At 37.7% G+C, this 22500-nt stretch overlaps 1 protein-coding gene across 43 annotated transcripts in view; it reads right to left on the reverse strand.

Annotated features, from left to right (window-relative positions):
• The window catches only part of FOXP2 (forkhead box P2), a 584095-nt gene that overhangs the window by 53913 nt on the left and 507682 nt on the right, over positions 1-22500 (reverse strand). For 23 of the 43 annotated variants that reach the window (XR_010590215.1, XR_010590183.1, XR_010590211.1 and 20 more), the window contains 5 exons: positions 17429-17566; positions 16061-16261; positions 14393-14549; positions 4865-5078; positions 2736-2840 (listed from right to left, as the gene is read on the reverse strand). Coding sequence is in view for 39 of the 43 variants with exons in the window: in XM_065556363.1 (XP_065412435.1) it covers positions 2736-2840; positions 4865-5078; positions 14393-14549; positions 16061-16261; positions 17429-17566 (815 nt within the window). In the remaining 4 variants the exon portion in view is untranslated. Of the gene's footprint in view, positions 1-2735; positions 2841-4864; positions 5079-14392; positions 14550-16060; positions 16262-16396; positions 16448-17428; positions 17567-22500 lie in introns of all 43 variants that reach the window. The other 20 variants (XR_010590220.1, XM_065556367.1, XM_065556323.1 and 17 more) reach the window with 7 other exon arrangements.

The following is a 22500-nucleotide window of genomic DNA, read 5'->3' on the forward strand; positions in this document are numbered from 1 at the left end:
CTGATTGTGTGCACATGAACAATTGTAATCTAACACCATGTCATCAAGACTGAAAATTGCTCCATAAAATATAAACCATGGTTTGGTGTCCAGAGTTAAAGGATATCAAAGGAAAGATACGATATTATGTTTCCCAATATGTATAGCATAAATGTTACAAATATTATTCATCTGTTCCACTGCATGCAAACTCTAACTTCTTTCAGCATCTGAATATCTCAACAAAAACAAGAAAGATAATTATCTTAAATTACTTTAAAGATGAAAACACTGAATACTGGATAACAAAAATGAAGGTGTAAAAACCTTTCATCACTATCAGTCATTTACTGTAAGTTATTCTTCACTTCACCCCAAATCCTTTCCATTATTACAAAAGTGAAGCAAAGCCACTGTGTTTTCTGTCTTAATCCTCCTTCTCAGATGCCTCTGCACAGCTGTTTTTTTTTAAACCCACAAGCTTCTAGGTGAACTGTGTTCGGAGCACAAGAAGTTAGAGTTCACTTCATAAACCAGGAGCTCTTCAAACTTGGCATAAGCATATTATAGAAATACACACTACTTGTTGGGATAGTGTGCTCTATCTATATTTCATTTTAGTACAGTATACTTGCATTAACTCTATTAACACAGGTATCATACTGTTTCAAGTCAGAGAACCTACAATGTTGTAACGAAGATTACACTAAGAGCAAGGCCTTGATAACTACAGCCATTAGTCCTGTCATCCCCTATAAAGTTAATGGGTCGGAAAAATGGTCAATCTTTGGACTAAAAGTTGATATTTAATTGAAATAAAATGTTTTTTAATTGTAATGGGGATTTTGCATTAGTGTGAACATGGAAAGGTACTAAGGGAACTAATACCAGGTGACATATTGATTCACATTTTAATACTAATGCAAAATGTTTGAATATTTCAATTTCACAAATAACTGCATCTATTCCTCAATTACAATTTCTTATTTGTTTTAGAAGAGCAAAAGTTATAATTCAATGGAAAAATAAAATAATAAATTGTTCTCCAATGTTTTTTCTCTTGGAGTATGGGATGAAATGATGGAACTGCTGTAAACTCTGATTGGCTCTACACAAGAATGATCAGGAAGCTATGAGTCTCTTCTACATCTTCCGGGAGCAATTGTAACCCAGCACTATACAGTGTTAATCAAAACAGTTTTAGTGACTGTGGATTATAACAAGAGACCTAACTGAAGGACTGTGAAAGGGGTGCCCAAGAATTAACATCACTATATCCTGGAAGGATGGAAGTATTTATAAAAATTAGTTTTTCCTGGAGAGGAAAAGGCTTGAGTTAAGTTGCCTAAAATTCTTAGTATCAATAACGCTTACAACAATATGTGCAGTATATAGTTATTTTTCTCATGGAATCACTAACAGTAGTTTAAAAAAATCCTTCACAATGAGTAACTTCTTTAATCTACAAACAGATACGGTATATAGCAAAATCATTTTTATATAATAGCACAAAATGCTTTTGAAATTACACTGTAAAGTATTCACAAATAGTCATTCACCAAGAGTGAGAGAAAATATAAAGTAAGCTTTAGAAGTTAATAACAGTTATTCCCCTGAAACTGCAAAACTGTAAGAAAAATGGAGGAAGGAGTTAAAATACATTGCAAAAATTATCACTGTAATTCTGCTATAAAGTTATTATGATACTGAGTTCTTGTGCCTTGTTGTTAAGGTGCTTTTGCTATATACCCTGTAGTCTACGATTTGTAAACACATCGTTTTGATGTTTCTGCCAACATCCCGGCAACAAAGCAGTGCAATTTCAAATGAGCTAATTAACTTAATTGTTGATGAAGCATGAAACAGTTCATTCACCCTGTTAGCTGCACCATGACAACGTAAGAGTCTCAGCCCATGAAGTTACTCATCTATATAAAGCTATCTGTAGTTTTCTATTAAGATTGGTTGCATGCCAAAAACAATATGGTTATTCTGACAAAACCCAGTCCACACTATCAACATAATACAAGTAGTGGCTCAGCATTTCTGTGGCAAATACCCTGGAACACAGAATTGCCAAGAAATTGATAAATTGGAAAAAAAACCTATTGTACTTTTAAGCTGTTAGAGAGCTACGTAATCTATTTTCTAAACATTTAGACTTAGGCAGCTATTTAGAAAACTAACAACTGCAACTGGAAAGTTTTTTTCATTAATGATTAATACTGAAAGGTGTAAACCCACCCCTTCAAGTGTTTTTAGTTGTATCAATCTTATGCACATGTAAGAGAAAAGGCAAGGCTAAAGTTACCAAAGAAGGGTTAAATGGCCACATCTGGTACATTAAAATGGTGTGTGCATTGTTATATATTGCACACACATAAATCCTGTTTGCACACAGATGCACACATTATATGTACCTATATGCTTTACTCAAACTATCAGAATTTACAATGTATTTTTACATACTTTTGCTATCAAACATAAAACCAAAGCATCTCTTCAAATTTTCCAAGACTCCATTTCAATAAAGGGATAATAATAGGATTAAACACTGTGCGTTTGAAAGGCCTGCAAAAGTGTTCTACATGAAAAAAAGGATAACAATTTGACCGTCTGCAGATGGCCTTGATTATCCAGTTGCTCGGACTGTACACATGAACTCTGATATGCTTTACAGTAGAACTTTCCTAGCCATCTTTATCGTTCCTTAGTCTTAAACAGCCCCTTTATCCAATGAATAAAAATCAACCTACTTTAAAAACTGTCCAAAATCTTCACAAATGCTTTCACAGCCAGGCCATTTGCAAACTCCATGGCCATAGAGAGTATGAGAGGCCCCAGTCTCCTCGTGTGACGAGCTGTAGCAAAAGAATACGGCATCAGATTAATCTCAAAAGCCATAATCGTTGGAGGCTGCTAGCGCCTGTCAGGTTACGATCAGTGACAAACAGGTCAAAACAGGTCAATTCAGCTCAGAGCAGTCAGAAAAATTTAATCGTTCTATTGAATAGTTCAACTGCCAAGGCTAGATGATGTTCCAATTAGAGAAGAAATAGAGCCAAAGATGACTGTTAATAAAGGATGAAAAAATAAGATGACTGTATAATATCATATGCTAATTCTGCCATATGACCTCAGCGTAACATTTTACCTATAAATAAAAAATACACTCAGAAATGATCAATTCTGAAAAGAAATATTTAAGATGGACAGCAGGAACTTATGAATAATGTGAATGTTACTGTACAATCTTTTATATTTTCTGGGGGTTTATATATTAAGGTGACTTACATTAATAAATATTTCCCTTTACAATCATTGTTTCCATTAGCAGCTCTAGGTTTCATGAAAACAAGCCCATATTCCATTTCATTTTTTATAAAAGTCTGCAATAGTTTTATCCTTATGGAATCATTAAAGAGGTTTTATTTCTTTTCCCTTCACAGAGATGAGTATTAGCTACAGCAGGGGTAGGCAACCTATGGCACGGGTGCCGAAGGCAGCACGCGAGCTGATTTTCAGTGGCACTCACACCGCCCAGATCCTGCTCACTGGTCCTTGGGTGCTCTGCATTTTAATTTAATTTTAAATGAAGCTTCTTAAACATTTTAAAAACCTTATTTACTTTACATACAACAATAGTTTAGTTCTATATTATAGACTTATAGAAGGAGACCTTCTAAAAATGTTAAAATGTATTACTGGCACGCGAAACCTTAAATTAGAGTTAATATATGAAGACTCGGCACACCACTTCTGAAAGGTTGCCGACCCCTGAGCTACAGATTCCAAAGGAATACACCAACTTCTCCAACATATAATCATCACATTACTCTTAATTAAAATAACAGCATAAAAGTATCCAGAGATGTTCCATTTTTGAAATAATAAAGTTAACAGAAAACTGCTCTGATACTCAAATGAAGACCCTGGACATTATCAAATTATAATCTCCTATTTTAAATGTTACAATAATGAATGGGGATGTTCCTTTGAACATACAATCGTTTACTATTTAGAATTCGTTATAGCCAAGTTTAAATTTACCTTACATAAGAGATCATCAGTATCAGTCATTTTAAGTGCTGAAAGGTAACAAGGAGGAGTCAAGAATATCTGTACACTGAGCCTGAAAAGGCATATTTATAATATTAACACTTAGAGCCAAATTCTGCTGTATTACAGTGTCACAATTTACAGTAACTACTGGAATGATTCCAATGAATTAAGTCAATGGAATTACTTCAGTGCACATAAGTGCAAAATTTGGCCTTTAGTGTTATTTCTTCTTTAGTGCTTTCCTCAAAAGTTTCAAATATATATTTTTTAAAACAGCACAAATTTAACTATGCAATAGTGTGTATGGACTTTTTAAGCTGAATTACACCTTCAATCTGTTAGATATCCTGCTTACACTTTCTGTGACTAGACGGATTTAATACTGTAGGCCTCAACATGGCTTCTAATTCTGTGAATGTAGTTGTTTGCCAGCAAAGCATCTACAAATTTGCATCTACAAATACCAGCCAGCACATGCAAACTACCAGTTGGATGTCTAACTGTCACCAGTGGTACCAAAAGTTCACTGTGGGTGCAAAACTGAAGGCACATTATTTGTGTACTCAAAGTTGCACTTGCAAAATTAGAGGCATTTGGTGAAAATCATGCTATGTGATTTAACATACTGGAAAAATTATGATTATTTAATCAACCTTCAACGTTCTGTATTTTTTCTGATTTTTAGTAAAGAAACTTATGATTTCAAATAATACAACTCATGATGTGAAATAACGATGTCTGTCTTTATTGTATGATCATAACTGTAACAAAAGCAAAGTTTTATGTCAGATGATAAGCACAGTAGGAATCTCATCAGAATTACCTGTCTCGCCTTGCATTTAGAACTGAAGACTGTCCATTCACTATGGAATGATGAGTTATTGGTGGTGATGCTTTGGAAGTGGTGGAGGAGGTAGTAGAGGAGGAATTGTTAGTAGAGAGGTCTAGCCCTCCATGTTTAATGCCATTGTCTTCCATACTGTGAACTCCAGTCACTTCTTTCCATAACTGCTGAATCTCAGCAGGACTTAAGCCAGCTATAAAATGAAAGAGAGCCCCACTAATATAACAAAGTAAGAGTTTCATATAATGAGCTCAGTGTTATTAATGGATTAATGCCAACAATAAAGGTGATGCTGTTTTTCCAGCACAATCGACATATAGTAAAACAATTTCATTTTTCCTCTATCGGCACCCAATTAATTTAGCTGCTTTTCTCTTGTGCTACAAACAGTCAATTAAAAAAAAGGTCACCAATTTTAATATTATTATGCTTCTTCTTAAAACACTTGTTCAAGGTTCAAAGAGGGCAAACTACAAAGACTGACTGGTAACTCTTGTTTGAAAAACAACTATTAAAGTAAGTTTTAAAGGAGATTTTCACTGTCTGTAGAATCAATTTCTTGTTACACAGACATGACTCAATGGATTCAAAGTTCACTCAGTTCTTCAGAAGTACTTCTTAACCAACCATGAAATGGAAATAGAAAAATATATCCGATTGCACTAAGGATACAAGCATTAATTTTCTTTTTAAATGAAAATCAAATCAAACTCATGGGACCAAACTGAAATCAATGAAATTGCAACAGGTTTAAAGTTAGGGCAGAATCTGGCCCACTAACTTCAATCAGCAAAGACAAACTTTAATAGTTTCAGCCATCTATTAACTAGCATTGTTTAATTAACAAAATTTACCTTCTTTAAAATGTAGCTTGAATGGGCAAAAAACCAATTCTTTGGATGAATAACCACTCTAAAAAAAACCAAGTTGCTCAAGTTGCTCTGTCTCGCCAATCAGCCAAAAAGGCAATAGAACTGGTCCCTTGAAGATTCACTCTGAATGGATGAATCCCCGAGTAGTGTAGTGTCATCATAGCAGTTCCTTTGCTAGCCTTTCTCCCTACCCTGTTAGGGGAAGGAGACTGGAGGGCCTGACTAGGAGAAAGGGGTGTTCCTATGTCTCAGCATCATCAGTCTCTCTTGGGGTCATCAGAATAATTCAGAGAATCCTTGAGGCTTCTCTAATATATGACTGGGACTGTCCTAGACTCGGATTAACCCCATTATTGGAGAGTTGTAAAGATGGCTTCAAGCCACCGTTGTCTTTTCCCCCAGTTGTGAGTCATGCTGAGCATAGTAGGGATACAGCCTGAAATAAGGACCGACATCTCTTATATGTTGCATTTATATATTTGCGGTCAGGACTGTGTGACTACAGTGTCTGTGTTTGTCCCATAAAAGTTATAGATGATAAGAGAGAGTGTTGTCAAGTATTGTCCTTCATTCATACATTTTGCAAGAAAGTACAGAAATTTCCATCATAATTTGTTGTTGGCTTGCAGGAAAGGAATGCAAAATATGGGTAACAGAAGAATATGATCACTTTCTCCTCCCATGCCCATCTGTATCTGACTTAGGAAGTTGTGACATTTCTTCTCAGATGTAAACTTTGTCACAGTTATCTGTTGATTTTGTCACCACCAGACAGGATTACCTTTGAACACGCGTAGAACAGAATGAGAAGGCTCATTAACTCAGCAGAGATTTGTATCACACCCATGCTTTGTAGATTGCACTGCCTACCAATTTATTTCTGGGTATTTGTTTTTCCATTCAGCTGAACGGGTGGATTTGATCTATATAGACTGGCTTGGTTTGGGTCATGGCTATCATAACTACCTCTCTTTTATGTATCATCTCAACAACTGAAATCAACTAAAACACTCTTGCTCACAGTAACTAGAGTTGCATGGTGGAAAGGAAAGGTGTTCTCAGTGGGTGGCCTTTAACTCTAGATTTAGCTTCTTCCCCATTGTTCTGACAAAGCTCAGTTTATTGACCTTCAGAGAACGATGAAAGGTTCATCTATTCGTTCAGGCTTTTGATTGAGCGGGTGGCTTTAATGGGTGAATGAGATTCTTTTTCAGGAGATAGAGATGTTTTTCATTGACTTTTTAGCAAGTTTTCTCTTTGCTAGCTAATATTTTATATTGAATGTACATGAGCTCACATTGCTAAAAATTGGTGCAATTTAAAACCCACTGAAAAATAAAATATATTCTTCAAAATCTGTCAACAACTATATTATTAGGAAGCATGCAAAGCCATGGAAGCCAGACTGCACACTTTGCTAGTTATTCACAGAAATATCTTGTTGTCCAGATAGCCTGGAAACCAACTGGATGGAAATTGAGATCTTACTTTTTATTCCATTATTCTATATGATAATTGCTATATTTACTTCTTCTCTATCTTAGATTCTAACGGAGTGGTGCCCTATGTTAATTACAAAGTGGAAAAAAAAAGGTTGATTTGGAATGCACAACTCAAAAATTGGAGTTTATACGGTTTGTATAGCAAGGAAGTCAGACTTACTATTTTTACTGAATCAGGCCTATGGGTAACAGGAGACAACATGACAATGGTAGCAATAGTTGTAACTGTTTCTAATCAAGTTAAGTAATTACTACACAGTTTATATAAAGTAGTTTGCAGCAACTCTGCAAATAATAAATGTAATTACTGTAAAAAGTAGTCAACCATTAATATGATGATCACAGATCAAATCAAACAGTAATGGAGTCAATTCAGAGAGTGGAGAAAAATGATACATTAAACACTCTTAAACATTTCCCTTTCTCTTGCAGCATTAACTCTCTGTCCTAATTTTTTATTGTTTTTTTAAAGATATATATATATTTTTAATTAGAATGAAAATGTCTTCTCCATTCTCAGCAGCAAGGAAATTTGATTGGAGCAGCAGGTGGATGGCCTTTCCTTGGTCGTGAGGGGAGAATATAAGATTGGCTGTGCGGGGACATTTTCTCCTTCTGTTGTCCATTCCAAGTGCAAGAAAACATGCCTGTGAAGGGGATAGCTTTCTCTAACTCCATCTACCACTCATTGGCCTAATCAGTGGGGTGGGGGGAGAGATTGAGTGAACTGACTGGCTCTTGTGTGCCACCCTTTGTTTAACACTTTCCTGGGCATCCAGCGGTCACCTTTCTGGCCCACACTCCCTGCTCTATAGCTAAGGTGTAGTTTGAACCACATTTCCAGTAAGTTTTGGGTCTGCTGATATTGCTCGAGTTTTGGGGAACCCAAATTTCTGGCTCTGGGGATATTTAGCAAGGTATCCTTGAGCTTCTTTGTTTCATTTGCCTTTTTCACAGCACCATTTATGTTAAAAGACAAAAGGACAGGAATGTAAAAGTAAGGAAGTTAATAGGGCATGAGGTCACTTAATACTGTACTGGACCCAAAAGAATGCTTGGTATTTTGAAAAGAGTTTAGATAAGTCTCTTTCTTCGCTTTCCTCCACTCTCTTTTTTATTTATTTAGTTCTTAGTGATTTTAAAATCTATCCCTGTGACTGTGTTTAATTCTCCTACATGGCTTGATCAGCAGTAATATATATATATATTTATATATATATATTAAATTCTTCTGCATTTATCTAGCATCAGTGTAGCATGATATAGAAGTTTCTCATTGTGAGACACAGTTTATTAGGCATTCAATAGTGGAGAGATTGTATCTTGTTACAAGGTTAATGCTAAAATTACACCTCCTTTCTAACAGCTTATTTGTTGCACCTGAACATCTAGAAAATGTTATAAATGTTCTAGTTGTGACAAGGTAGAAGTTATACTTCAACATAAGTACTATTTTTCAGGGGCAAGCATCACAGCATTTTGAATCTGCTGCCCCCTCACAGTTAAATTTAGGAAGTTGTTCAATTTAGGCTTAGTGAATGCAAAAACCATGTTTGGTTTATGCAACTGTCATTGACAATCTGTATTTTAAAAGCATATTTTCTGATCTTGTTGAGTTATAAACAAGAATCTCCTTGTGTCTTTCAGATATGCTAGTCATTCATTCAGTTTATCACATCCATATAGAAGAGTTTGTATTATCCAAATGGAAACAAACATCTTTATATTGACAAGTTAGGGATTTAAGTGCAGAACTATTCACCAGCCCCATATTCAACCACTGCACATGAATAGTGGTTTCTTAGACATCAGAATTACACAGGGGCCCAATAATCTTTGGAAGGATTTTGTGGATGTGTAAGACATCTGGAATTTCAAATACAGTAATTGAGGATTCCCTTATGTATAAAGGGTAGAGTCCTTCCTGTATCACAGGTAATTATTCATTTCACATACAAAATGTCTTTCTACTGCATTCCACATATACTCTTCCTCTTCCAGTAAATTTTAGGGCTGAGATGTTTACTCTGCATCACAGAAAATATATGACATGGAACTTGGTTAAGTGCGGACATCTTTATTTTCATAAGGACAATAAGAGAGAAGACTGATCCTCTTCCCATATCCACTAAGCCTAAGACGGGGCAGGAAGAACTCCCAGGTTCAAGGTAATAGTATGAGGATGTTTTATATGGGTGACTGCTATGTGGGCCTGTCTCATCTGACTGACCATTGATTATTTTTGATTTCACTACTCAAGTTAGACTGTAGTTTAGGCACATCCTTGTCTAAGGGGCATAGCTGCACTGTCTCTGGAGAAGCCCAGGGAAATAACTTGGATTAAGAGTCATAATTCCTAATCTTCTCCACTCTTTGCTCCAAAGAGGGAAATAATCTGCTACAGCCCTTTACACGGTGTAGAGTCCTTCTTTCCATCCTTTCTAGCTTCTACTCTGCTGACCAGCACATTGAAGGTGTGCACAGAGTTAAGGCTCTCCCATTCTCTGCCTCTTTGTGCCTACCTAAATCTAGTCCCATATTTATTTTTTAAACCACAGTTTCCTTATTTTCTTTATTAAAATATATTTCTGCATTTCCTTTCTCCATCCTTTTTCTGCCCTGCACCTTATAAAATGGATATCAGAGCTAAAAGAGAAAAGGGGCATCCTTGACCGGTATCTGTTCTGATTCAAAAGCACAGAACAGATGCAAACCAAAGAGGTTTACTTAATTTAGATGATAAAATTACGGAAATATTTTAAATGTGGATATTTTCCCCTAATATTTTAACTCTTTAGTAGTTTTTTTCATTGTTAGTTCAGTTACAGCTAATCCTTCTAGGAAGCCATACTTAGGGGGAATTAGGAATTAATGCACAATTTAATAGTTCTGCTAAAATAACTATTAAAAGAAAAAACACCAATTAAATATAAATTATTTTATATTTGTTTTTCTATTAGAAATGTGTGAATGACTGTTGTGTTAGACTGTTGTCAGGAATGGTCTAGATAATACTTAGACCTGTCATGAGTGCAGGGGACTGGACTAGATGACCTCTTGAGGTCCCTTCCAGTCCTATGATTCTATGTATGACTATCAATGTAATTGGGTATGAGTTCTGAGAGAAATCTAGGGGGATCCCTCAATGTTAGGAAAAACCCGAGGAATTCCTCTTGCAACACATGGCATAAGAGAGGAATGCAGAAAGTAAAGCTGTTCAGAGAGATATTTCACTTCAAGTATTTTTTCCCCCTTCTAATCTCATGTTGCTTTATGGAAAAGGAAATCAGTATTGCCAAACTGAAACATTCAAAAATTATAAGTCTGGATCGTCAAAATCATGAGATTTAATATAATAGTAAATTTGGGGTTATTTTTGTTTCTGTTTTTGAGCCTTTACAGAGTGCTTGGGTCACATTTTCAAGCATCTATCTGTAACCACACAGGTTAGAAATTTACTTAAAAAAAAATGAAAGCTGAGATTCTCATGTAATTAAGGTTTAATTAGGAAATGCCTGTTCGTTGAACCCATAACGTCTCAGAAAAGTGAGTTGTGTTCAACAAACTTTTGCTAAATCTCAGGCAGGGTTCTGATGGAACCCTGTCAGTTTGCCTGCTGGAATGCTGTGCAGCCCCATCATATGGTCTGCTTCAGTGCCAGGGACCTCAGGCTTGTGGGAGCCTATAGCTCTGGGGAAGCCCCACCATGCTGGAATTTCTAGACTCCCTGATGTGGAGCTGGGAGACTGAAAACCCTGGAAGACCTGCCTGGAGCTGGGGCTCTCCGGTCTTCCAGACTCCCAGTCCCTTGGGAGGAAGCCCAGAAGCCTTGGGAGCCCCAGTTCTTTTGGGCTGCTCCAGTCCCTTGCCTGGGAGCACTTTCTCTCTGGTCCTGTTCCTTCTCTCCATGAGCCTCTGCTCTTCCTAACTAGCTCCCCTGAGGAGCCTCTCTCCTCAGGACCTTCCTCTGTTCTGGGGCCCCCTGACTGAGCACTCACCAGCCTTTATTATGCTCAAGTGCTCCTTACCTAATTAACTGCCACCCACCTACTTAGACAATTAACTATCCACAGGTGGATCTGGGTTGGTTCATTTTCCTTAACAGAGCTGTCACAGGTAGGCTGGACCTCAAGTAGACCCCCTCAAGGCCAGCACTCTGCGACATGGAGTTTTAAGTAAAATGCCAAATGGCCAAAACACAAGATTCATATTAAAACTGTGACAGCTGGAAATATTATATTTAAGTTGTTACTTATCCCACATTGTTCCATCCCCATTTTGTCTGTATGAAGTACTCTCCCCCTGCACTCATCTAACTTCCAAGTCTCAAGTCTCAAGTCTTGCAATTTGTACCTGATGAATGAACCCTTATGTCCATATAGAGTCTCATATAAATCAAGTATCAGAGGGGTAGCCGTGTTAGTCTGAATCTGTAAAAATCTGTCTTTGTTTAATCCTGATCTGATGGTGTCAAATTTGCACTGGAGCTCAGCAGTTTCTCTTTGGAGTCTGGTCCTGAAGTTTTTTTGCTGTAAGATGGCAACCTTTACATCTGTACAATGTACACTGGCCAAACTGGACAGTCACTACGCAAGAGGATAAAAGGACACAAGTCAGATATCAGGAATGGCAATATACAAAAACCTGTAGGAGAACACTTCAACCTCCCTGGCCACACAATAGCAGATGTAAAGGTTGCCATCTTACAGCAAAAAAACTTCAGGACCAGACTCCAAAGAGAAACTGCTGAGCTCCAGTTCATTTGCAAATTTGACACCATCAGATCAGGATTAAACAAAGACTGTGAATGGCTATCCAACTACAGAAACAGTTTCTCCTCCCTTGGTGTTCACACCTCAACTGCTAGCAGAGCACCTCACCCTCCCTGATTGAACTAACCTCGTTATCTCCACACTGATATATACCTGCCTCTGGAGATTTCCATTACTTGCATCTGAAGAAGTGAGGTTCTTACCCACGAAAGCTTATGCTCCCAGTACTTCTGTTAGTCTCAAAGGTGCCACAGGACCCTCTGTTGCTTTATATAAATCAAGCAAACTCTACTTGGACACAGCCCACAGAGAACTCATTGAAGGATCGGGGTCCTAAAGAGCAGATATTTTATAATTTACATGAAAGAGATCTCTAACTTATCTCTGTTCTGTAATGTAAGTAAAAACGAAACTAAAGTTATGTGCCACATAGGTGATGGCAGAATAGAGTTCTTAACATGTGAAATCTTTGGCATTCCCACAGTATTTATTCCTAAGTAAATTTACCATTCATAATTCTGAGTCCCCCCTTTCTCCTAAACGACTAAATACTGAATCATCAGGGCCGACGCAATCCATTAGGTGACCTAGGCGGTCCCCTTAGGGCACTACAATTTGGGGGGCGGTGACCGCAGCGGTATTTCGGCGACGGGACCTTCCGCCGCCTCTGTGGGGGGCAGCATTTCTGGGCGGGAAGAAAAGCTGGCGGCATTCCTGTGAATCATTAATGTACAGTAACTCCCCACTTAACATCCTCTTGCTTAACGTTGTTTCGATCTTACGTCTCTGCTTAATTACAGAACATGCTCCATTAAAAGTTGTGCAATACTTCGCTATAACACCATTTGGCTGCCTGCTTTGTCCACAGCTGGCAGCTCCCCATCAGCTCCCCTACGCCCCCCACCCCCCGTGCCTCCTGCCCGCCGGCAGACCCCGCGGATTAGCGCCTTCCCCATCCTCCCCCTGCCTCTTGCCCATGGCAATCAGCTGACTTGCGGCATTCAGGAGGGAGGGGGGAGGAGTGAGGACTCGGCAAGCTGGCTCCCCCCCCCCTCACCTGCCTCCCGAATGCCGCAAACCAGCTGATTGCTGCGGGCAGGAGGCAGGGGAGGGAGGGGGGAGCCTGCGCACCAAGTCCTCACTCCTCCCCCCTCCCTCCTGCCCCCTGAACTCTGCAAGCCATGGGCAGGAGGCAGGGGATGGAGTGGGGAGGAGCGAGGACGCAGCATGCAGAGTAACGGGGGAGGAGACGGGGGAAGAAGAGTCAGGTTAAGGGTGGGGGCTTGGGGAAAGGGGGGGAGTGGGCTGGCCGAGGGTTTAGCCCCTCACCCCTGGTGCTTGCAGAGTAGGGGAAGCTGCCACTGCTGCTGCGCAACATGCTTCTCCTAGCTTACAGCACGTTCAGCCTCCTGGCCTGCCTCATTGTCTCCAGTGCCAGTGGGCTGTGCCTATGTGGGGTAAGGCGGGGACACCTCCCAACTACAGTACTGTATGGCAAAAAAAAATAAATCCTGGAATCTAACCCCCTAATTTACATTCATTCTTATGGGGAAATTGGATTCACTTAACATCGTTTCACTTAAAGTCGCATTTTTCAGGAACATAACTACAACGTTAAGTGAGGACTTACTGTATTAGTGACAGTGTCTGAGATTTTCCATTAACATTTTGCACTCAGAAATCTTGGTCCCAATGACAAAGGGTTAAAGAGTGTTTTCCAAAACCATCACCTTCTTGTAATTATATGTAAGTCACAATTCTCCATTAATGACATCACAATTTACTGACATGAAAATTATTGTTATTGTTTTTCAAAGGATGGTTAAGAAAAGGAATCCTGAGATATAAAGATCCACTCCAACAAATTCCAGCAAATAAGTCAATTTAGCATTACAACAATTTTTTAATTACACAAAATAGGGGACTATTTCTTTAAAAAAAATTAAGTTTGGAAACAGCCTTTTTATATATCAGTTGCCCACTATCTCTTGTATCTGTTCACTTATGTTAAATGAAGTGATTACATTCTCACTAAATCAGTTTTCTGTAGTTCCTCAGTGTAAATCAATGGTGCTTGAATTGTGTTGCCCTTAGAAATTGTTTTCAGCATATAAGTCTAATAAATATGCATTTTATACCTAAGAAAAAGCACTCAAAAGCAGTTTTCTCTAGTAAAAGCATGTAGTAAAATTTATCAGCCTCAAGAAAACTATGTAGTGCAATAATATTAACAATAATAGTTTATTATTAAAGTATGGTTTAAATGCAATAAAAGGAAACTTCTGAAGTTCAGGTCAAAATGGAATGATTAAAAACAAGCTGTGAATTAGAAATAAGTTAAGTCATATGTTGTTTATATACCTTGTGGCAGAGACTGGACAGGAAGAGCAGACTGGCCAGGTGGGATGGAAATGAGTCCCTGACGCTGAAGATTCAGCAGATGTTGCTGCTGCTGGAGTTGTTGCATCTGGAGGAGCTGCTGCTGGAAGACAAGCTGCTGGGCTGCCAACTGCTGCTGCTAGGAAAAAAAAACAACAACAAACACAGCAGAGAATAAAGTCTGCAATGAAGGCTGCAAGACGAAAATGTAAACTCCACTTGTTTCCCCTTTCATCTCAACTATTAAATAATAATATTATTTATAGAATACTCAGACAGTGGAAGCATTTTGAAATTTTCCATTATTTTTATTCCAAACTGCTAGGTTGTTAGGGAAAAAAGACAAAATACAATTAATAATACACTGCAGAAAAGAGAAAGTAGGTAACAGCTGTTCAGAAATAAAAAAAAATCAGCTCATGGCAGATGATAACAAATATATCTATGCTAAAAGCGTAACTCTTTACAACAGTTTGTGATTCAACTGTTCCATTCAGTTTTTCCGACTGAATAAGTTCGGTCCGCAGTGGCCCATGAATGTGGTCTCCAGTGATCTATTAGTAAACTGGGATGTAGCCTTCATTTCACTGGCCTGTTAGCTCACTCTCTTCTCTTGTTGGAATATATTAAAACCAGCATCACATTCAAGACAAAGAAGTGCCCTATTATAAGTAAAAGTATAACTTTCAATTTTGTGAGGCATTACAAGACAAACTGGAGTTTTTTAGACTCAGGGGGGTATAAGAAGGCAGTCACATGTCAGAGAAAGACAAGCTGCTATGGAAGACCTTTCCTTTTTAGTTTGGGGAAAAGAGAAACTTCTGATGCGCTCACTGGAAAACAGACTGCATAATGGAGCAAGTCATGTGGATTGCCCAGAGCCTCGGGAGAAATAAGGGAGCAATTTCTATTCCGTAGTTGATGGCTGTCTGAAATTCTATTCACAAATCCAAACAGAAACAAAGCCTCAGGAGGTCAGAACTGTTTCCTGTACGTTTGCATAATGGGCAGCTTGAAGACAACGTCTCCGATACCTGCTGATCAATTTAACTACTTCAACATGTTTTGTTTGTATTATGTTTATATTTGATGCAGTTTGCTGACAAGTGCAAGCTAGGCCTGAGAAGCCAGCTTGTCAGGTTGATTTATGAGCACATCAAACTGTAACTTTCTCCTCGCCACTCCAAACCTACAGTAGCAGTTCATTAATCAGGGGCCTGCGACTTTGAAATCTGTGCTCCACCATTTTTTTTTTAAACAATGGGCTAAATTTGCATGCGCTCTGAGCTGTACCACAGAGGAAAGTAAGGTTCCCTCACCAATTTAGATTCTCTGTGAATACAAGATAATCAGTACTTTGTCCACCACACAGTTTGCTCTTTGTATACTGTGATTCATTAGTGAATATTAGATGACAGCAGCACTGGGTTGTAATCCTCAAATCCCATACTCACCCCCCCCCCCCAAAAAGGGGGAGGGGAGTGGCAGAATTCTACTGTCACTGTTATTAATCTCAGGGAAAAAAGTATAAGAATACGTCTTTGACAGGAAGAACCTCGTTATCAAAAAAGACCTCAAACTTTTCTTGTCCCTTCTTTTCCCCTTCTCAAGCCCAAACTATTACGTATCAGTGAGTTGCACAGATCTTACCTCTTTTGCTTGCTTTCCTGGATGCTGCTGTTGCTGTTGCTGCTGCTGTTGCTGTTGTTGTTGCTGCTGCTGCTGTTGTTGCTGCTGTTGTTGTTGTTGCTGCTGCTGCTGCTGCTGTTGCTGCTGCAAAAGCTGAAGATGTAACTGCTCTTGCTGTTTCTTGTAAAACTCTTGTAGTTGTTGCTGAATAAACCATTTTGACTTTAATAAATAAAGGCAAAAGTTTCAAGTATTATAAATCTCCTAAACTCCTCTAGATTGGCATATGGTAGAGTAGCCATTAAGATTCACCTCATAACAAAAACGTGTTTGATTTGAAGAGGCAGATCTACATACATTTTTTTCCAAGGCGGCTCTGAAATTTTCCAATGCAGATTCCAAAATATCCTAAACAGAAGGGTATAGAAAATCTGTATTCTAACGGGAATGCAGTAGAGCCAAATTAACTCCCCAGATTATTACACCTACATTCCTCATATAGCCAATATAACAAATTCGAAGCTGTACTCTCCCACTTTGCAAGAAGTCAGTTAGACCAAACAAATCGTCGATTTCGTAGGGAAAAAAATTAATTAATCTGTCAGCCTGTACAGCAGGATGCCAGATTTGCAATTGAAGGTGAATTGCCTGTAATGATCATGATACTAGATATCAAAGTGTTTAACATGAAAGAAATAAGATTAACAGACACATTATTTTCTCTGTCATAATTAAGTATACACCCAAAAATATAGTTGAAATTGTAGTCCCATGTTGTATTGATGTACTGAGCACTGACACTGTCTTTATTGTAAGAATGAATTTTCATTGATTCTTGGTTTAGCTGCCAGGTTTTGTGCTAAGGGAAATGTAATCATCCCTCCTCTTTCTAATCTCTATTGGAACAAATTTTTGGAAGGAAAATAAATAAACAAAGGAATTACTTTCACCTTTAATGAAACAAGCTGGTAAGTTCAAATTTCATAACCACATTCCACTTATATGACTAAAGGGAGTACTAAAGTGTTATGAATTTTAAAGTAACAATTATCTACAAGTCTATTTACACTTCCTTTGGCAAGTCTACAATTCAAATGTGCCTAAGCACTTGAAAATTTAAATACTGATTTGCTCAGTGTTCATAACGCATCTGCCATTGCTGTTATTTTATACACAGCATTTAATGTTTTAAATTTGCCTGTAGATTGACACATTTTTGCAGTCACGGTAAGAAATCTGAAGACTAGGAATTTGAACATTCATTTTTTTCATACTGTCTTGAGTAAAGAAATATGAAACACTAGAAAATCAGTCCCATGTAAGCATAGCTAATACCTAAGAACATGCCTTGGGTTATGGTAACAGTCCAAAGCAGGTAACCCACATTACCTGCTGTAACATAACTGCTTGCTGCTGTTGAAGAAGTGCTTGAAGTTGCTGTGGAGACAAAACTTGCTGTTGGAGAATCTGCTGCATTTGCTGAGGGGTGATCACCTGGGGAGTCATCATGGCCACTGACACAGGCACCTGCACAGAGAAAGGAAGATATCATCATCAAACACATTTTAGCTCATCTGCATCACAGCTGTATGTCTTCTTTTTTATTTTGTACCAAAGATGGACCATAATATTTATCACTGTAAAGTTCCACTCTCAGTAAAAATCTGTTATTTTAAGACCACAGTGCTGTGGCACTCTATTTCCAGAGGCATCAGATTTGATCAGACTCAAGCTTTATGTTTTACATCTCTTATGTATTACTGCAAGAGATTTAAACATTGGCTAGCATAAATGTGTATTTAAAAATAAATGATCACATGGTAGGGCTCTCAACACTTCATAATCAATCATCTTATCGAGTGTCATAATGTTACACATAGAAAAACCTATTGAGACTGTTTCAAAAGATATGTCTAAAACAAACATAAAAATTAAGCATCTGAAAGCAATACAGATACATCTTACACAATACAGATATCTAGATTAGCAAAACATATGTACGATGCTTTATTTTAAATATAAGAAAACCTTTCCTGTTAGGTTTGTTCTTTTAGTAAGTGTTGATTGTACCAGAAAAACAACAGCACAGATATATCCAGTGAAACAAGGGACATTATCCTAGAACCCTGGCCTCTCTGGACAAACTGTATTTTTTCAGGATTTCTTGACTTAAAATCCAAAGCTTGGAAATCTTCACATGAGCCAATTTAAAGTTTGTCCATTAAACTCTTGGAGAATGTTTCTGTTCAAGGTTCTTTTGTGAATATCACTTTCTTTTCTGTGTGCTGTGCAATGAGAGTGAGTGTGTGTGTGTGCACGCGCGTGTGTGTCAGAGAGAGAGAGAGAGAAGCAGACAGCAAGGGTGTGTGTTTGTGTGTGAGAGAGAAACCTTGTATAAGAGCCTGAGATATGTGCTCAGTGTCTGCTGTACATGCACAGTCTGAAGGCGTTGCTTCAACTAACTAGTACATAATCAAATACCTTGTCACTGTGCCAAGTTTGCAACCTTTGAAAAAGCAATCACTTTCTTTTCTAGAAAAAACAATTCACTTTTACTGTAAATAAAAGCAATCATTAATAAAAATATTGTTTTGCCACATGTTCTCAGGACACTATGGTACTTTGCAAAGCAGCAAAGGTTACTATTATTAATAGATTGAATCCCAAATGTGTCTTAATGATCAACGCTTTCCTAACGTATCTGGTAAAATAATCTATTCTGTGGAAAATGATGGCTGTGTGCAAACCAAAACTTTTATATAAAAGAAAATGGAAATGGAATGAATATGATGTTCTGAACTTTGAGTTTATAAGAAAATATAGTGAAATTACCCCAATTCATCTAATAGTAAACAAAACATCATTGGTTCACATTTACCATCACATAAACTTCGATCTGAAAATGCTGAATGTTACACTTGATAAGCTACAGTAATGTAATGTACAGAATTTGAATATAAATGTATTACTATGTGACTGTAAAAATGACCACAATAATAAAAAGTCCAATATTCTTGTGTAGAGACCCTAGTTAAATAATTCTAATCAAAATATTTCAGAAATGCTTACTGTAAAATAAAAGTGGCAGAGACAAAAACAGAATCCACTTACAATAAGTTATTTAGTGATGGTTAGAAGTGTTGTGATGTTAAAATGATGCATCTGTTTACAGCATTGTTTGTTCTAAGCCTACGAAGTCACAGAGAGAAGACAAATCAGTCTGAAAAAGTTTTGGGATGTACGAACTCAAATTCAACCCTGAGTTGATAGGAGTTTCAACTATTTACTCCAGGTCTGAATTTGCCTTCTTTCAAGAATTTTGCTTCAGTGCTGCCATCTAACTGACATAAGTCAAACTGAAATGAAAAGGAAGAAAGAAAGGCAGGCCCTTTAACAATTAAACCACTAAATTAACCTTTAAACCTCGGAGGAGTTTCTCTATCTATTAATATATTACCTATAAACTATACCACATGGCATAGGCCTTGCCACACTTGTGTTCCCTCGCTATGTCACACTTCTTCTTACATGTTCACCTGGACCAATATAGATATATTGGCCCAGATTCTCAGGTGGTGTAAATCAGCACAGCACTATTAACTTCAATGGAAGTGGTTTACTGGTTTAAACTTTAAGAATTTGAACCATAGTATGAAGCAGAGGCATTTTGTGAGATAATTCTATATTCCATAATACAACTGTCTATACCTGCCAGTTCACAATTCGCATTTCTGTTTGCTCATGTAGTGTATATTGCAAGTCTTGTTGGGGTTGTACTTGTTTGTGCTCCAAGTGACTAGCCAAACTTGCCTTGTTAGTTTATTCCTTCATGCAAGTTCTCCCATTGCAATAGTTTTCTCTGTTTTTCAACTATATCTTTAGAAGTAAACAACCTAATTTGTCTTTTTTTTTACATGGTACTGGATAAAAACACAAAGCAAAGAAACTGGCAAAAGCTGTACTAATTATGGCCTTTAAAATGCTTTGAGTGAGAATACAAACATGCTTAATACTTGTAGCACTATATCCAGTGTACAACCATTTACCTACAGCTAAGAAACAAGCCATTTTGGAAGCTATTGAATACCCATGAATTCTCATGGTAAATCTGCACAAATTTTGCTTACACATTTGCTTACAAATTTATTACACGTAGATGTTTCTGACTTGCACTTCTATTGCTTTGGTGGGATGGGCTAGTGCACTGTCTAGGATTAAAGAACATTAGAAAACTAGCCCTTTTAGCCTACAATTATGTGTATGTTTGTTTGCTTTTCATATCTGTAGTTTTTAGTGTTTCCGAGATGATTTTTTAAAAATTAAATGGAGGCAAATTTTAGCTTTATTCATACAAACAGCCTTCGATACAACCAACTCACTGTCAACAAACCTCAAATACAAACGCCATGAGCAGTTGAAAAAAGACAATGTGAAGCACATCATATCTATTTTACAGTCATGACCTCTTTGTTATACGATGTCCTCCAGGTTTCTGAGTTATATACAATACAGAAGAGGTTACGCTACACCAAATAATTTCCATATGTTCTGTTCTTTCCAAAATTGCCTTTACAGCCACTGTACTACAGAAGACTAGCAAACTTTGGGCTCTGTGACTGTGGAAGCTACTGCTGCTTCAAATTTGAATCCATAATGACAACTTATGTGACTGCTTAGGCTTACCCTATTGCGAAGGAGTTTGATTTTACTTCACTTATCTGTTGTCTTGCCATATATGGCAACTGAGATCACGAGAATGATGGTGGAGGATGTGCTGAGTGTTTCCGTCATTGTCTGCATGCAGTAAGCAGGTTCTATCTTGCTTGAGGAATTAAAAGTAAGGGGGTATATTTGGCCACAATATTTTATTTCCTTGCTGATGATTCGACAGAAGCCAGCCAAAGAGAGGTGCTGGGGTCCATAAGATCAAAAGATTCCTCTTTTCCTAGTGGTATTTGAGGGAGGGAGCCTCCCCCCCCCCACCCCCACTGTCCCTAAAACAATGATTGGGGATGATAGTGGTCCCTAATCCCTTCTCCCAATTTAAGGTGGCTGTTTCTTCCAAATTACAATGGGGGAAAATGTGTTCTAAATACCATAAAGCAATCTTTCCTGCTCTCAAACAGACCACAAAGAAGCAACATAGGATACCTGTACAACCCAAACAATAAGAAAAGGAAAAACCCCAGAATGAGGAGTTGCACATGTTTAGGGATCTCCACAGCTACCAGTCATGAAGTTGACTTTTCCCTCTTGGTCAATGAACTGACCTGTCTCCTAAGTAGGTGAGTCTTCTGCACATGGACCATACCTAACTCTTTGGGTCTTACATGCCCCAAAAGGCCATGTAAATTGTTGGATACATAGTTGTAAAGAGTTTTTTGAGCTTTATGTTCTATGCATTTCTTGTTTTCTTGGATTAAATGAAGAATTTTCTTTTAAGTGCAGCTGAACATGTCTGAAGACAAAAGCAGACAAGTTTCAAATTTACAAAGCACTGAAGGCAAGAAGAACTCTAAACAACATTTTTATTAGCAGTTATGGCTACATACATAAATGTAGGAGTTATAAAGATGAAGATCTTACTGAAGGCAAGCAAATCTGCTTTTCCCCCCACATCAGTGTAATCGGGAGAGCTGCAGGGGCTGGGTTTGTGTATTTAACACCACACTCCATTCCTGCATGGATAATTGAGGAGTACTTGCAGAGTACATGAGCAGGTAGAATATTTCACTACCATTCCTATGTACTACATTGGCATGGGAATAAAGTTAAAAACCTACAAATTTCCTCAGGTGATTTACAAAAAGCAATATTCCTTGTGCCACAAATAGAGTATCACAAGGCAGAATAACTGTCCAGCAGCCTTAGTCTTTCACAGTTGTTTGAGAAGAAAGAATTTTGATATCCTACATTTCCAATTTTTTTCAAAAAACCAGCAACCTTATTTGATTCTGGTAAAAAACTGATCTAGTTTGCAATACAAAGGGATTTTTTTATCTCCAAATTTGTTTCCAGTTTAAAACAATAACAACAAAATAAAAACATAATATTTCCACTATGCTTTTCAGCAGAGGATCTCCAAGTGATTTACAAATATTAAGACTCTCAAAATCATTGCGAGGTAGTGAAAAACTATTTCCAAGTTACAGAAGGAGAAATCAAACTTAAATGATTCACCCAAGGTCATATGGCATTTCAGTGGCAGAGCTGGGAATTGAACTTAGGAGTTCTTATTTCCAGTCCCCAGCTCTAACCAGTAGCTAATATACTCTCCCTACAGTTTAGTGAAAGGTTTAAAGGTTAAATATTGAACAAAGAAATTTCCCTTCCTCCCCACTAAATATCACAATTTATATGTGCCTGATCCTGCAAACACTTTCGCACATACGCAGGAGTAAAATTATGCATCTGTGTAAGTGTTTGCAGGATCAGGCTCTTTAGCAGCAAACACGTTAAAA

Source organism: Chrysemys picta, chromosome 1, assembly GCF_011386835.1.
Source record: "Chrysemys picta bellii isolate R12L10 chromosome 1, ASM1138683v2, whole genome shotgun sequence".
Classification (NCBI taxonomy): domain Eukaryota; kingdom Metazoa; phylum Chordata; order Testudines; family Emydidae; genus Chrysemys; species Chrysemys picta.